This window comes from Oenanthe melanoleuca, chromosome 2 (assembly GCF_029582105.1).
Source record: "Oenanthe melanoleuca isolate GR-GAL-2019-014 chromosome 2, OMel1.0, whole genome shotgun sequence".
Lineage (NCBI taxonomy): Eukaryota > Metazoa > Chordata > Aves > Passeriformes > Muscicapidae > Oenanthe > Oenanthe melanoleuca.
The window spans coordinates 127,995,370-128,010,392 of NC_079335.1; the positions used below are offsets into that span (position 1 = coordinate 127,995,370).

General features: G+C 39.2%; 1 protein-coding gene across 1 annotated transcript in view; it reads right to left on the minus strand.

Moving 5' to 3' along the window:
• FAM171A1 (family with sequence similarity 171 member A1) overlaps nucleotides 1-15,023 on the minus strand; it is an 85,692-nt gene that overhangs the window by 26,038 nt on the left and 44,631 nt on the right. Inside the window, exons 2-3 of the mRNA XM_056483097.1 lie at nucleotides 10,754-10,981; nucleotides 4,868-4,960 (exon numbers count right to left, since the gene is read on the minus strand). Of these exons, the coding sequence (XP_056339072.1) occupies nucleotides 4,868-4,960; nucleotides 10,754-10,981 (321 nt within the window). The remainder of the gene's footprint in view (nucleotides 1-4,867; nucleotides 4,961-10,753; nucleotides 10,982-15,023) is intronic.

Below are 15,023 nucleotides of genomic sequence, written 5' to 3' on the forward strand. Positions count from 1 at the left end.
AGACATCAGAAGGCTATTATGAGAGACAGAAAAACAGTATTTTTACATTTATTTTGCAGTTGCCATTATTTTTCCCACAAGTATTCCAGACCAAAATTGTGGAGGCACCTACTGTCAGAAGCTTTTCTGGCTGTGTTGTTTCTCCTCCACTTCCATTACATGCCTATTTTAATTTGTATAACTGAAACTAAAACTAAGTTCAGAGATAGGGTATGCAAAAGCTTAAGAAAGCATCCTGTTCACATATTTGTCCAAATTTTATTTTCCCTGAAATAGCAAGATAAATGTAGTTTATACTTTTCAAAATTATTTTCTAAGAGACAGGTCTAGCTATAGTCTCAATTATGTTATGTAACTTCTGTGTTTAGAATTTGAAAAGCTTTGGTCATGAAAACTAACTCTAGAACTGAGACCAGTTGCTATTGAAATCACTGGATGAAAATGTTCACTTGATAAACCTTGGGTGAAAAGATTTTCCATACTTTCCTGTGCAAAGAACACACCTACAGAGAACCAGACTGTCATGTAAGATTTCTCTCTTTTCCTCTGTTTTGTACAGTGTTAGCATTTCTTTCAAGCTCACTAGGTGTTAATTGAAGGGTCTTTGCTGCAACATGATTTAGGACTGTTTCATGTACTATGGCATTTCATGTCTCATTTAAATCCCAGCTTATAAAGTCAATAGTCTCTTTCAAAGGATACTCACCATTAATACTGTTTAGCAACACACAGCAAGACTCCATCTCCAAGTTTGTGTGCACGACATGCAAATTAATTTTTAAATCAAAAGCTATTGTATTCTCCAGAGCTTATTTTGAATACACACAGAATACTTCCCACACAGCACAAAATCAAGAGGCAAGCAGTTTTCTTCTTAATTCACATTGGACTATGTGATTCAAAGATGTCAGCTCAAAACAATTTTGCATCTTTTCCCCCATTAGTCTCTGGCAGCACTTTTAGGTTACATGTAGCTTCACTGTGAGAAAGAGTAACGAGCTTGACTTGCTCCTAAGCTTTGTAACAGCCAGTGTCATTAACCTAGAGACTGGAATCTTTTCTTGCATAATTTTCCAGCAGGAGCTCTAGCTGTGAGAAAACAAAACAAAACAAAATGTTGTATTGGCCAAGAAAAATGTCTGTGTACAGGAGTAAGCACCTCCATCGTTGCTTAGCTGTCATTTCTTTGATAATTCTGCAAGAAAAAGCTATAAAATTGTTTTTATTTTTTAATTTCTGAAACATTTAAGTATTTACAGTAGGCTCTCAAGACTGGCAGTATCTTTAAGTGCTGAATACAGTTATTAAACAACACCTGTGCGAAATGGGAAGAAATCTCTCTTATCTGATTTCTAGATATAAAAGGAAAAATATATAGAAGATTAAGTAAATTGACTGCAACAAACCCAGGCAGGATTTATCTCCTGTGTGCTCTGCAATACAGCAGTTTGCTGTACCTCAGGGACTGATGTGCTCAGGCACTGTGTAACCCTTTACTGCACTGCTGAGGGGGCTCCTACAGCCCATGGGTATACATATCTACAATCACAACACAGGGAAAAAGCCCACAATAATGAAACTACCATTAGGATTATCACTAACAGTTCAATGTAAAATTGCAGGATTTTATGATGTCTGAATCTCTGCTTAAGATGCATTATTCAAGTTGCCAAGAACCAGTGTTTTATTTCCAAAGATACAAATCAAGCAAAAATTAGAAATCAATTGTTGTTGAGTCTCCAATACAGTAGTTTATGACTTTTCTAGTAAAAAAAATTATGGATTTTAGCACTGAGAGAGCCATGAGCTGCCAAATTTTAATAGATAAGGAGGACTCAGAGAGCCAACCTCAGTTCCTTCAATCCTACAAAAGTACAAAGCCTTCTTATGGCTGAGCCCCAAACCTGGCAGAAAACCTGTGCAACAATGAACTCAGATATAAGCTTGGAGGGTGAAGAAACAGCTTCCTCTGTGATAGTGCATATACAGACATTTAATAAATCAGTGCAGAGTAGTTAATCCACACCCTAGAAAAACAAATTCCTCCATATTGATGTTCACCCAAAACCTGCCACTCACCCTGACTCTCCCTCAGTTCCTCAGTTGGGTTTCCCACACCTGGCAAGAGATTCCAAAGGGACAGAAGACTGAGAGCTTCTAGAGAAAGGCTTGGTGAGGGAAGCAGCTACCAAGGCTTTCACCTTCTGTCACTACCTTGGAAGATAATCCAATGTTCTCCTTTACCAAAGGCCATAGTGGATTTTGGGGCATGTGTCTGGGGACAGATTTATTGAGGGAATTGGAAGTGGCAGAAACTTGTGCTGACCAGACTCTTATTAAGCATATTTTTCAACAAGCCATCACTTATCGCTGGGAGTGGGTTATTAGTATTGTTTCTATTACTGAAGATACCTAGTTCTTACATATAAAATCCAGTTGGAACTTATAAAACCCAAGCACATTCAAGTGTAAAATGTGCATGTGAGCTCTTTCCACATGATGTGTGCCATGAGGTAAAGACTGAGCACTGATCTTACCTTCTTTAACAGCCTCCTGTCAAAACATCAGCCAGATTTCAATGCTGTCAGCTCCAGTTTGCCAGTACACACCTGAGGATGTAACCTCAAGGAGTCCTGTAAGGCACCTCTTGTCACACTGGATGTGTGACATGTGGCACCACACCAGCATTTGAGGTTTCTATGTGAAGTAAGATCTGAAGTCTCACCAATTCACGCTCTGATTGCTCATAGGTCAGAGACAGATAGAGAGTCCCCACACAGCTTCCATTCACTGAACGCTGAAATTCAGCCTGTCACAGTGCTGGTATTAAATAACCTAAATGACCCAGTGGCTGGCAAGCCCCATCCCTCACAATTACTGACAGAGCACAGCAGTGGATTGTAATGCCATCATGAAAATGAAGCTGCCTGCATCAACTCAGACAAACTTCTCAACTGCATAATACATCGCCTGCTTGATTAATTATTCCAATGCAATTGGTAACTTAGTGTACCAAGACAGGCCTTTCTTTCCCTTTGACTGGTGCTTCAAACACCAGTGTTCCCAGCCTGTCCCTGGTATAATGAGTTCTGGTTTGTTCTCATTTTTGCACTAAGGTAACTCTTGATCAGCTCTTTTGAAACAGTGTGAGGTTACTGGGAAGTAAATTAGAGAAATAACAGAGAAAAACTAGGTCACAAGGATTTTGGATCGAGAGTAGAGAGGCTCCATTCAAATACAGGAACAATGTGTAGGCTGTCTTTCTTCTAGACTTCATCACAAGAGAAGTCCCAAGAAAAGAAATGCAGGCTGGACCCATAAAATAGATTTTACTGGGCAAGACTGTGAGTTCAAATCCCAATCCTTAGCATGCTCCAGGTATCACTTTCTTTCTTTATCCTTTTTTTCTGCTATCCCAGTAGAAGCAGTGAGATTATTTGAATTTACATATATTGTTAACACACTGGATCAATTCACTGAAGGAAAAAAGATTATGTTGAAAATATTTATGAGTCTCACTCAGCTGTTAAATGTCCCTCTAGTCCTTTAGCATCCCCTGTTTTTTTGAAGGAAGCTGTGAACATGAAAATACTGTTCTTTTTTCAGTTAATTGCATAATATTAGCACATTTACATAAGAATAAGAGCATTTAATACAGCATGATAGTGGAATACTGTTGGTAAACAATGTTTCATGTCTTGCCTAATGGAATCCCTTGTTTTTTAACACAGTTCACTGTCCATCTAATTTATTCCATTAGACAATGTCCAGCTCTCAAATTGCAGAATATATGTACAGCAGCTCTTTCTCCAGCTCCTTCTGAGCATTCCATCAGCTACCTAATTTGTTTAATGCATTTTCAGCCCAGTCATATCTAGTGCTATCATTAATGAAAAGCCTATTGAGTCTGGATGGCTTCTAACTAAAAAATACGTCAGGAAGACATAATCATATTATATTCTCTCAGATAGAACAAGGTTATCTTGGAATACTATTGAGGGCACTATTCCCTTGCTTATTAACTATCCACTAGAGTTTAAAATGATGGCAAGTATAAGACTTACTGTGAATAAGACACCATTTATGCACTGCAGGAGTGTCCACAGGAAGGATATGCCCTTGTTCTGGTTCAAAGTATCTTTAAAAACCCCTGTACTTTTATTAACAAACTTACCTAAGCCAGCACATCAATTGGACTTGTTTATGCCAGATATCTAAGTCAGATGAACATTTTATTCTTCACTATGCAGTTCAGAAAACACTGTTCCTCTAACTGATACTACAGTTACTTTAACATCTGTGTTTGGCTTTAGGAAAAGATTATTCAAACTATGCTTCTAATACAGGGGGTTTCAATGCGTAGAATTTAGGTTTGCAGGCAGTCTGACAAGGGGTCACAGGAAAAGCAAGTTTATACGGGGCTTACAACAATGCAGATACAAGAAATACTCAGTTTTTCTATGCCCTAAACATCTAAGTAATTTACATTAGAAAGCAAGGAATAAAATAAAACCAGAGAAAAATCTTAGACATTAAGAACAGCAGAAAATGATGGTTAAATGAGGCTAGATGAAAAAACATCCAACAGATAGCGAAAGAAATTTAATCTCCAGCTCTCAAATGGCACACTAAAGTCCAAACTCATTTATTACCGTGTAACTTGAATTCCCCAGTCACAGCAGCTAGGGATGAATTCAGCTATTAATTTGGTAAAACAATCCCACAGAGAAGCATCCCTCAGGGAATTAAGAACTCCCCATAGAACACCAGTCTCACTCACAGGACAGAGTTCAGAAAGCACTGGGCTGTCAGGCTTTTTCTTTAGTGTCCCTCAAATCTCAATTCCAACCTCCCAAAGCCAGCATACCTTGAAATCCTGAGACTATCTGGACTACATCATCATAGACCATCAGAGTAGCTGAGCGTTCAGGAAGAAGGCCGAGGCTCAGTGAAGAGAACACTGTGGGAGAGAAGTGCTTTAAGTGGGGTATATTTAAATTCTTATAAACAACAACAGCGCTTACTTTCTTCACATTTTTGCAAAAGCAGGCCACCCAAACTACTAAAATCATATTGTATACATGACAGAAACCACATGCATTTTCTGAACCAAACACTTAAATTGCCAGAGTTACTACTGAACTAAACAAAATGTTCCACACTTTGACTCCTGCACGTCATGCATGGTAGCTCAAAGCACTGAAGAGTGCAGTGTAAAGCAGGGTTTCATGCTTTACATGATGCAATTCCCAGCTCCACAGAAAGACAAGAGAATAAAGAGAACTGAAATGCTACCTCAATCTGGCTGAGTTATTATTTTGTGCAACAGCTATACTTCTTACCTCAGGAAGATTGTAATGAAATTTAAGTTTTAAGTACTTTGAGATGCTTACATAAGTTATACAGAAAGGCAAAGTATGATGAATAAGTCTGAATAATTTGCTTTAAAATGCAGCATGTACTTACTGAGTCACCACCTACACCAGTGAAGTGCTATTTATAGCAGAACTACTATATTCCTACCAGTGGTTGAAAGGGGATGGATAAATGGTATTTGCTGCAAGAAGTTGACCTGCAAGGACCTCCCTTTCCCCTGGGTATTGATACTCCTTGCAGGGGGCTGTGTCAGTATGCACACACATCTTTGCAGAGTGAAAAATGGGATATAATTTCACGCCAAGTTCTTCAGACCCAGAAGACCCAAAATATGGAAGGAATTAGCCACAGGGCCCACCTGCCTCCTGCATCTATGAAAACAGTAAGGAGCATGACTGCCTGCAGTCCACATGTGGCCTTCAAAGATAGAAGAAGACTAATGCAGACTAGCTATTTTTGGTAACTGGGTAGCATCCCATACGTGGAGAGTACTTATCCTTGTCTGAAGTACATGAAGCTGAGGAAGGCATTCCCAGAAACAGTCAACAGAAGAACAACACAAACTCTTCTGATTTTCTGGAATTTTATGCATTTCCTCTAAATTAATACACATTACTTAATCCAAGAGACCATATAGATGTTAGTTACCAATAGAGAGACTACACAATTTCTGCTTTAAGAAATATATTCTCCTTTTAAAGATCAGAAACTTTAGTGTTTGGGAGAAATGACAAAAAACAACAAGAAATACACTGAAAATAACTACCATCTAAAAGATGGTCTTAATGATATATATATATAAACATTAAAATAAAAAAAAATTAAATATCATGTTATTTCAAGTACAGCTGGGCATTTTCTTTCCACTGCCCATCTTGTGAAACAGATCTACACATTAGGAAACATAAGTAAAAAAGCCTAGTACAAGCAGCACTAAGGCTACACAATTACAAAATTTGTCTTTACTCCAATAATTTAATTTGTACAAAGAAAGCTAATGTAATTTAGACACCCTGGGGAGCTCAATACAATCAACCATGCCAATATCTTCTTCCATATATGCCAGACTATAATAAATATATAACCTCTAAACTTCCCTTGGGCTTTCTGCACAATCTTTTCTCAGCATGACAAATATAGAAAGACACAGCTTTTAGGGCCAGAAGGATGACAGTGATGATCCAGCCTTATTCCTGTATAACTACAGCTTTCCCTGAATTAATTATTGCTGCAGATTCAATAGCTGTACCAGAACCTGAAAACATGTTGTAGAAAAACTCCAGTTTTATTTTACAGGTGTCCAGTGGTGCAGAATACACCACAACATCAATGTTCTAATAAATAATTATGAGGGCAGTTAAACTATGTGCCTCTTTACCCATCAAAATTTATAGAGGTTCAATTTCCAGCCATTTGATCTTCTTTTTATACAGGCCTGCCAGACAGAAGAATTCTCTCTTACACGTTTCCTGTTCTCTGTGAAGGTATTGATGGACTATGATCAAATTACCCCATGAACTTTCTCACTGGTGAACATAATTAATTAAGCACTTCCAAGTCTTTCCCTGTAAATTGTATTTTCAATCTTTTAATCACCCCTGATAAAAGCCCACAGTTTTAAACTTCTTCTTGAAGTATGGATCCAGAGCTGGACACACATTTCCCTGAATGGCTATGTCAAGGACAAGTCCTGGAATACTATACTCTGCTTTCCTAGTTTTAAACCTTATTTTACAGGTAAACTATTCCAAATGAGCTCTCATCTCCCAGAAATACCATAAGCATTATCCTAGAGCTCCTAAAACTGTATTTCACCACAGTGAATACCATTGTTTGCTTTGACTGACTGTCCTGGTTTCAGCTATGATGCAGCTATCTTGTTCTCTGTTGCTGGTACAGTGCAGTGTTTTGGATTCAGGATGACAATAATGTCAGTAATACACTGATGGTGTGGGTGTTGCTGAGTGGTGCTTACCCTAAATCAAGGACTTTGCAGTTTTCCATACTTTGTCAGTGGGAGGCTGCAGAAGAAGAGAGGGAGCACAGCCATGACAGCTGACCTGGACTAGCCAAAGGGAAATTTCATACCACAGAATGTCATGGCCAGTACATAAACTGGGGGGAGTTGTCTGGCAAGGGTCAACTGCTGCTCAGGGATGGGCTGGGGAACTGTATTTTGCTTCACTTGCTTTAACTGGGTTTTACTCTCCACTCCCTTTTTGTTAAGTCTCATTATTCTTATTCTTAAATTTTACTTTATTCCAACAATTAAACTGTTGTTATCTCAACCCATGGTTTTCACCTTTTTATGATTCTTCTCCCCACCCCACAGAGGCTGGGGGGAGGAAGCAGATGGGTGGTACTTAGCTGATGACTGGAGTTAAACCATGACACTGAGTCTACCAAAGATGTCTGAACTGTGCTGTCTCTGCAACTCTCTCTCTTCATTGCAAACACTGCTCCAACAGGAGTGTCCTTTTAAATAAGAATTACCAGTCACAAATGTTTTCTTCCAAATTTTTTACAAAGAAAAATCTAAGTGTAGTTAAGAGCAGACAGATGAACACATCTTCCATCACGAACACTTCAACAACTCAAGTGATGTTAAATTAAGGAACTGTTAATAAGTGGAGTCATGGTTCTGCTGATAAATATTTTAATGGAAGAAGAGATCTTAAATCTTTTCCTCCTACCATTTATCACTATGTAAATAAATAATCCTCCTACTTAAGCAGTAAAGAGCTAGTCATTATTTTCGTTAATATAAGAAAAGTTAATTTCTGCCAAATTATAAGAACAGAAAACCCCCAATGTTTACTCCTTGAAGCTACTACAACAATATCACAAGTTCAGTGGCTGCACAGCTTTTCAGCATAACACTATTACCAATGCATATTGCCTGTGATGGAGGAATCCTGATCCTGTGGCAAAGCTCTGCTACAGCATTTTTAACATTACCACCCTTTAGCTTTCAAACCTATTCCCTGCTCATGGTTATCATTTCCCCATTTGAGGTAAATATGGCCAAAGTTCATTTACTACAGCACACAGGATGGCACATCAGCTTAAACACTGCCCTGGGTGGAATGCTTCTCAGAATGGGGAATCTGCAATGCAGGGGAGAGCTCCCAGGACTGTTGACAAGCATTTTTGGGAAATGAGGATCCAGCTGTATGGGTGTGACCAGACTGCACACTGCAGAACAAAGATTGAGATATGCTGCCTGTTCCCCATCATTCGAACCAGCTTAAAAGTAACAAAACAACTTGCACATTTTTCCAAAGTTCTATACTGTGCTAGTTAAAAGCATGACAGGCATTTAAATACAGGACATTTAAATACAAACAGTTCTTGAAAAGTTTTTTAAAAACTATAGGCATCTTAGTCAATATAAAATATAAAAGCCTAAGTATCTTAAGTTTTATGTCATGTACTTTTTCAGGACTAATTCAAAGAACAACCCTATCAAAACTACAAAGGGCATATCGAGTTGTAGCTTGTTGTTTCTTTAATCCAAGAAAGGAAAACGTTTAAGGTACAGAGAGCAAAAGAAAGGATTCTACTTCTAATTAAACCAGTGGCAAACTATCTATCAGTTTCAGTGGGGGAGGATCAGAGGTGAAACTAATCTACTTTCTGAGCTAAGCTCACGTTTCAGCCATGGAAAGAAAGATTTTGTGGAACCTATACAATTACTGCTCTTTAAACTTCAGTGTTGATTTACTAAAACAAAAATGCCCTGTTTCATTCCCTTCCCTCAAAATCAGTATTTAAGAAAACAACAAGCAAAAAGCTAACCAAACAAACTCCAGGCTATGGAGAAGTACATCTCATTCAAAAGATCTAGGGTATGAGTCAGAAAGAGATGAGACACAAGGTTATTGCATACTTTAATAATTTAAAAGCACATGAAGTATGCTGAGAAAGCTGCACTTCATCTTATTTAAAGAAAAGAAAATCCAGAGAAAATTCCTAAACAGAGTCACAGAACAATTATGGCTGGAAGAGAACTCTGAACGCCACCTCTTCCACCAAGCAGGGGTTGTCCAGTTGACTTCTCAATGTCTTTAAAGGTGGAGATTGCACAACCTTTCTGCACCACCTGTTCCAATTTTGCTGGTGCTGTAACAAATTGTTGCCTTTTACTTATCTGAAACTCTCCTGACTGCAACTCTTTTCAGTTGCTTCTTATTCTTTCACTACATCCCAAAGACCGTGACTTAGTCTTTGCTGCAGCTCCATTAAGTAGCTGAAAAACATGGTGGAATACAGTACAGAAAATGTGGAAGAAGTCACTCTTATCTTATCTGAAGCAAGTGAAAGCAGATAAGTAAACAGCATGTTGAAATGCCTAAAGCATAATTCTGGGTTTGAAGAGATTCACGTTCCTTTCCCCTTCTGAAAATACATTTGCTACTTGACCTTGCAGCAAGTCACTCAGTCCTTCTGGCTATGTTGATATTAATAAATAAAATGGAGCCAAGGCATGGAATTCAACACTGCCCTGGGAACATATACACTATTTAAATATTAGTGCACTTAAAACCTTACATGGTTTTGGCTTGGGCTAATTATCAAACCTGAAGCATGTGTTATTCAGGTGTGATTTGGGTAGAATACAAGCCTGAGACCATTTCCAAATTACATGGACCTTAACTGTAGCTGAGGACTACAAAAAAGGCAGATGAAACTTGGTATGTGGTCTTCATATAGATGTTACATCTCAAGGTTTGAAAGCCACCCTCAATCTGTTCCTTTTAGCAGTACAGAAATAGGCTTCATGACTCAATTTTTCCTCTTGTATAACTAATGTAAGGTTCTGAGGCATTCTGAGAAAAACTAACATGCAAGTATTTTTGTTATATTTGTTTGCCTGTGGAAGAAGCAAAATCATGCTAATTAAGTTAGTAAAAATCCTTACACCTGGATAATATAACTGCAGATTAAAACTGTTTCACTGACATGGCTAAGAACTAAAAGATCAGGACTTTTTTGCACACTACAGCCTATGGTGCAACAGTTGTTGCTATACCTTGGAACAGAAGCAAGAATACGTCACAGCTGCTGAAACAAGGTTCTTGGAAGCAGAGTTCCCCTAAAGAAAAAGATCTGGAATAGATTTCTATTTTCTGTGGAGCTGTAGGAGCACTAACAGTTATTTGAAAACTGATGTAGCACTGTATCTCCAGAAGGAGAGTAAATCTCTGCTCAGCCTTGATGCTGCAGTTTAACTGAGGAAGAAATGTTACTGTTTTTGAAATGCACAGATTTTCCTCCTCCCACCCAGAATCTCAAGCACTGAAACACATCATACAAAACCATGTAGCTTCCTTTAGATGCAGTATCTTACCTCAGAACAAAAATAAAGATCTCTTACCAGGCAATCTTACAGGTTTCCATGGTGCAGAATTTGGCACATATGCATGTTTACTAGCAGTCACTATCAGCTGATTGCCCAACTTATACTGAAACTTGAGGAAGGCAGTGCCATCTGCTCCTGAGGTTCCAGATGCAATGGAGATCTGGTTGGTAAAAATCTCAATGAAGGCTTCAGTTACTGGCTGATGGGTGCTGGCATCGCTTACATGGACCTTCAGCGTTACTTCTGTAATGACAAACAACCACAGCAATTATTGTCTGAAAAGCTTCTGTGGGAGGCAGCAGTTAGAATATGCTGACACACCAGTGACTGAAAAGACACCAGCTCTGACATTTTGGTGCCATGTATGACTTTTTATACTGGCCTGAAATTCTCCATCTCAGGCAGTCACTCTTCAGAGACACTGCAGATTCTGCTATAAGCCAGACCAGGTCCTGAATTACTGCCTGACAGCTAACTCCAACTGTGGAGGCAGTTCTTCCACCTGTGACCCCTATGCAGCTGGGCAACACATCTCCAGGGCAGGCAACACTCCCTCTGAGGGGCAACATGTCAATCACAGAGTACTGTTGTACTACAGCAATTCTACATGTGTGCTATCAAACACCCTGTATTAGTCACAGACAGCAGGGCATGGAAACTCTCTGTAAGACCCCTGCCTTGCTGTGCCTCTGCTCAGTCCAGCAGCAGTGGGGAGAGGAAAAGGCTGCAAGTGGGGTATGCTCCTCACTCCTTCCCAAAGCAATTCTCTCTGTGTAGCAATGGAATGGAGGAAATCTGCTGTGACGGAGGCTCAAGAAGAAAGTGGGCATGAGAGTAGGCTGTGCTACAGTTGGATGTTTTCAGTTCTGGTGGGAAAGACTGTCCCAGCTGGCACAGGACTTCCCTGGTGATGTCTAACCAAGGTGGAGAATTCCCACAGGATCATGTCCATGTTCTCCAAGAACAGGACAATCAGTGGGATGCAGAGTGCTAGCAGTGACAGCAGCAGCCCTGACACTACTGTATCACCTGTCCCCACAGTACTGCTGGTGAGAAGCAAAGAAGTGATGGTTAAGGCAGTCAGGAGAATCATACATCCTGCAGATACGCAGTCTGAAGCCAACACAATGGACTACATTTTTCTTGAGTAATTTGCCATTTTTCCAGAAACAAATTACTAGTTTAAATGTTTCCAGATGTACAGTATTTGTCCACTCTGGGCACTCCTATGACTAAAACACGCATTGTGTCACCAGGATTTTGTTACATAAAATGGAGTGGCTTGTGCAAGACAGTCCCTCTGGAAGGCATTCTTCTGTATCTATGATTATTTTTCTGTGCCCACAATACTTCAATTGCCTCATGCTCTAAAGCAGCAGCTGATGCCTTTCTGCAATAACCATGACTTAAATACAATGTTGTGTTGAAAAGACCCAGCAATGATCTACTGCTTCCACCAAGACACTCCTTGGGCTCTTTTCACTTCCAGTTGCCTCTTCCTCTTAAATGAACATCTCCCTCTCTCTTTTCTGTCCAACTCTCCCCTTTCTCTCATTCCCATCCTAATGTCTGAAAATTCTGTTGTTCTTGCATTTAGTTCCCTACCTCAGCTTACCCCATTCCCTAAGGTAGTAGATGGTATTTTGCAAACTCCCTTTTTGTGTCAGAAGACTTCAACCTCTCACAAACAAGATCCTCCCACTCCATGTGCAAGCGTTTCTGCATATGATACCCAGAAAAGAGAGTGTGACCTCCTGTTCATATATATTCAAAAACATTACACTGATTTCTACATAACAGTATTGGTGGTACAGTTCTGTTCTATTACTAATGCTTTATAAGAACTTATTTTTGTGTAAGCCCTGAGCCAGCAAGACATGACACCAAGAAGAAAACACAGAACTTGACAAAATCTTAGTGGTGAGTTTCAATAGTGAAATGACACAACTGAGTATGGGAGAAACACAGCAACCTAACAACTTAACAACCCAAAACTTTAAAAGGACATGAGGACCTAATATAAAAGTATTGGCACATCTGTCCTAAGGGCATTTCAGCCAGAAAGATCAATATCTTGGGCCCTTTCATAAGCAGAGACCTTGTCTCTGAATCCTACAGTACTGAAAATACCAATATCAAGCAGCCCTGAAAAAAAAAAAACCAATAGAGAAATTCATCATCATTGCAGCCACTGCTTTAGAACTTGGCAATGGAGGATGCCAGTTTAGATGGGATCAGCATGAAATATATTCTAGCTATTAAAGATTCTGGACTTCTTCCCAGTTTTGCATTTAGCAGTCAAAGGAAGCAATGTACATTGAAAAGCAGTGTCCACATACTCTGGTGCCCAGCACAGGGTGCCTCCTTAGAAATCTTGCCTTGACCACCAAGCATCTTGTGATATTTTGTGTATGTGAAAGGCAGCCACATTAATCAATGAAGAAAAATATATGTATTTACGTATTTACAAACAAGAGGACAACAAACAGTATGAGTTTTAATTTTCAAAGTAGAGTGATATGCTTAGATCCAAAGCCAGATAGCTGGGCTCTTAGCATTTCTCACTTTGAATTTCCTAGCAAAGAATGCAATAGATGAGGTTAAGAATAATGGGTGATGCATTAAAGAAGAAGCAAGAGGACAAGCTTAACATCACTGTTAGCAATTTCAGTAACATGGAATTTTAGCCTTCTCTAAAAACAACCACAGATAAGAAGGAACCAAGGAGCTCTTCAATATTTAATATTAATTAAGGAAGAGAGTAAGAAAACAACAGAAGTATCATATCAATTTAATTCCTTATATACACCCAAAATTCTAGAATAGAGACTACTACCAAAATTGATCATGAGAAAAATCCAATAAAATTTTCCTGTATACACAAATCCATTTTTCTCTTCCCAAATCAGAGAGCTAGCCAGGAAATTTCTTTATCTCTCACTCCACAGCTACGTAAGGGCTTCTGTCTGCATACTTCTCTCTTTCTGCATCCCTCTCTCTTTCTGATAAGGAAGGACAGGGGTTTCCAAAATCCTTCTTCAAAACAGAAATTATAAAGGCAATCACCCAAGACAGAGGACTGATGCCCTGAAAGGCAGCAGACTGGAACTGCTGTTCCAAACCACACACTCCCTAGATCAGACACTAGGTTTGTTTTCTCCTTCTTTTTGATATTTTACATATTTTTTCCTGAGCAGATAGAGAAAAGCCTAGCAGCCTGAACAGTCCTAATTCCTTTCCATGTGTTATCTTCCCTGACAAACATGTGAAATGCACACAACTTGCTTAATTCAGGGCTCTCACCCACGCGACAGCTCCTTTTTCTTATCTAAGGCAGCAGTGAAGTCACAAACACTAAACCTACATTATCACTGTAATTTCCACAGCAACTGAATGATTAAAAGCTTAAAACTGGAAAGAAATTGTTAAAGAAAACATCCTCTCAAACAGTGACGTGAGGAGAACAACCTATAAAAAGAGACAGTAAATATCAGAATTGATAGAATATATTCAGGCACTTCTTGAGGATCAGGGGAACTGGAGAAGGGAAATAAGACAGCAGAGTAAGGCCAACAAGTGACCCAGGATCAGTTTGATCTCTAATTAATAGGGAGGTCTTAGATCAAAAGGTATAGGTATTAGGTATACTAGATGAAATCAATTAGAAGCTGTTTAAAAGGCTTTTAACTAAGGAATAGAGTGTTTAAAATATCTGGCAAACTTTTTAGTTGGAACTCTCAGCAAACAGTGGGTATAAAGCAGGTAGATTATTCTTGGTTTTTGCAGCCTACCACAGCAAGGAACTCACACAGAATCAAAGACACATGACTCAGAGAAGAAGCACAGCTGCAGATGAAGGCAGAGAACTGAAAGCGCTGCAGAAGATGAACTGCTAAAGGGAAGCCTGCTTCATTCTCACACTATTTTATATACAGGAATATTTGCTAAGTTCTGGAGGAGCTTTGCTCTGTGCTACTAATGAGGTCCTGGAGGGAGGAATGGGACATAAAGGTGAAGAGTGCTGATGTTTCCTCATTGCAGAGCAAAGCAGAGATGGCTGAGGTGACAGGTAGGAATGGGCCACCTGCAGATGTTAAATAGTTTAGTGCAACTCTTCAACTCTGCTTCAAGAATCCGAAAGCAAAGTGGGAAAAGAAGATTAGTGGGAAAAAAGCAAATAAAACCAGCAAATGCAGGGGTAAATTCCACAAAGAGATCAAGGCTGATATATAGGTATGCTCAAGCAAGTCTAGTGTAAATCTGTTCTCTTATAATCCTTTGTCTT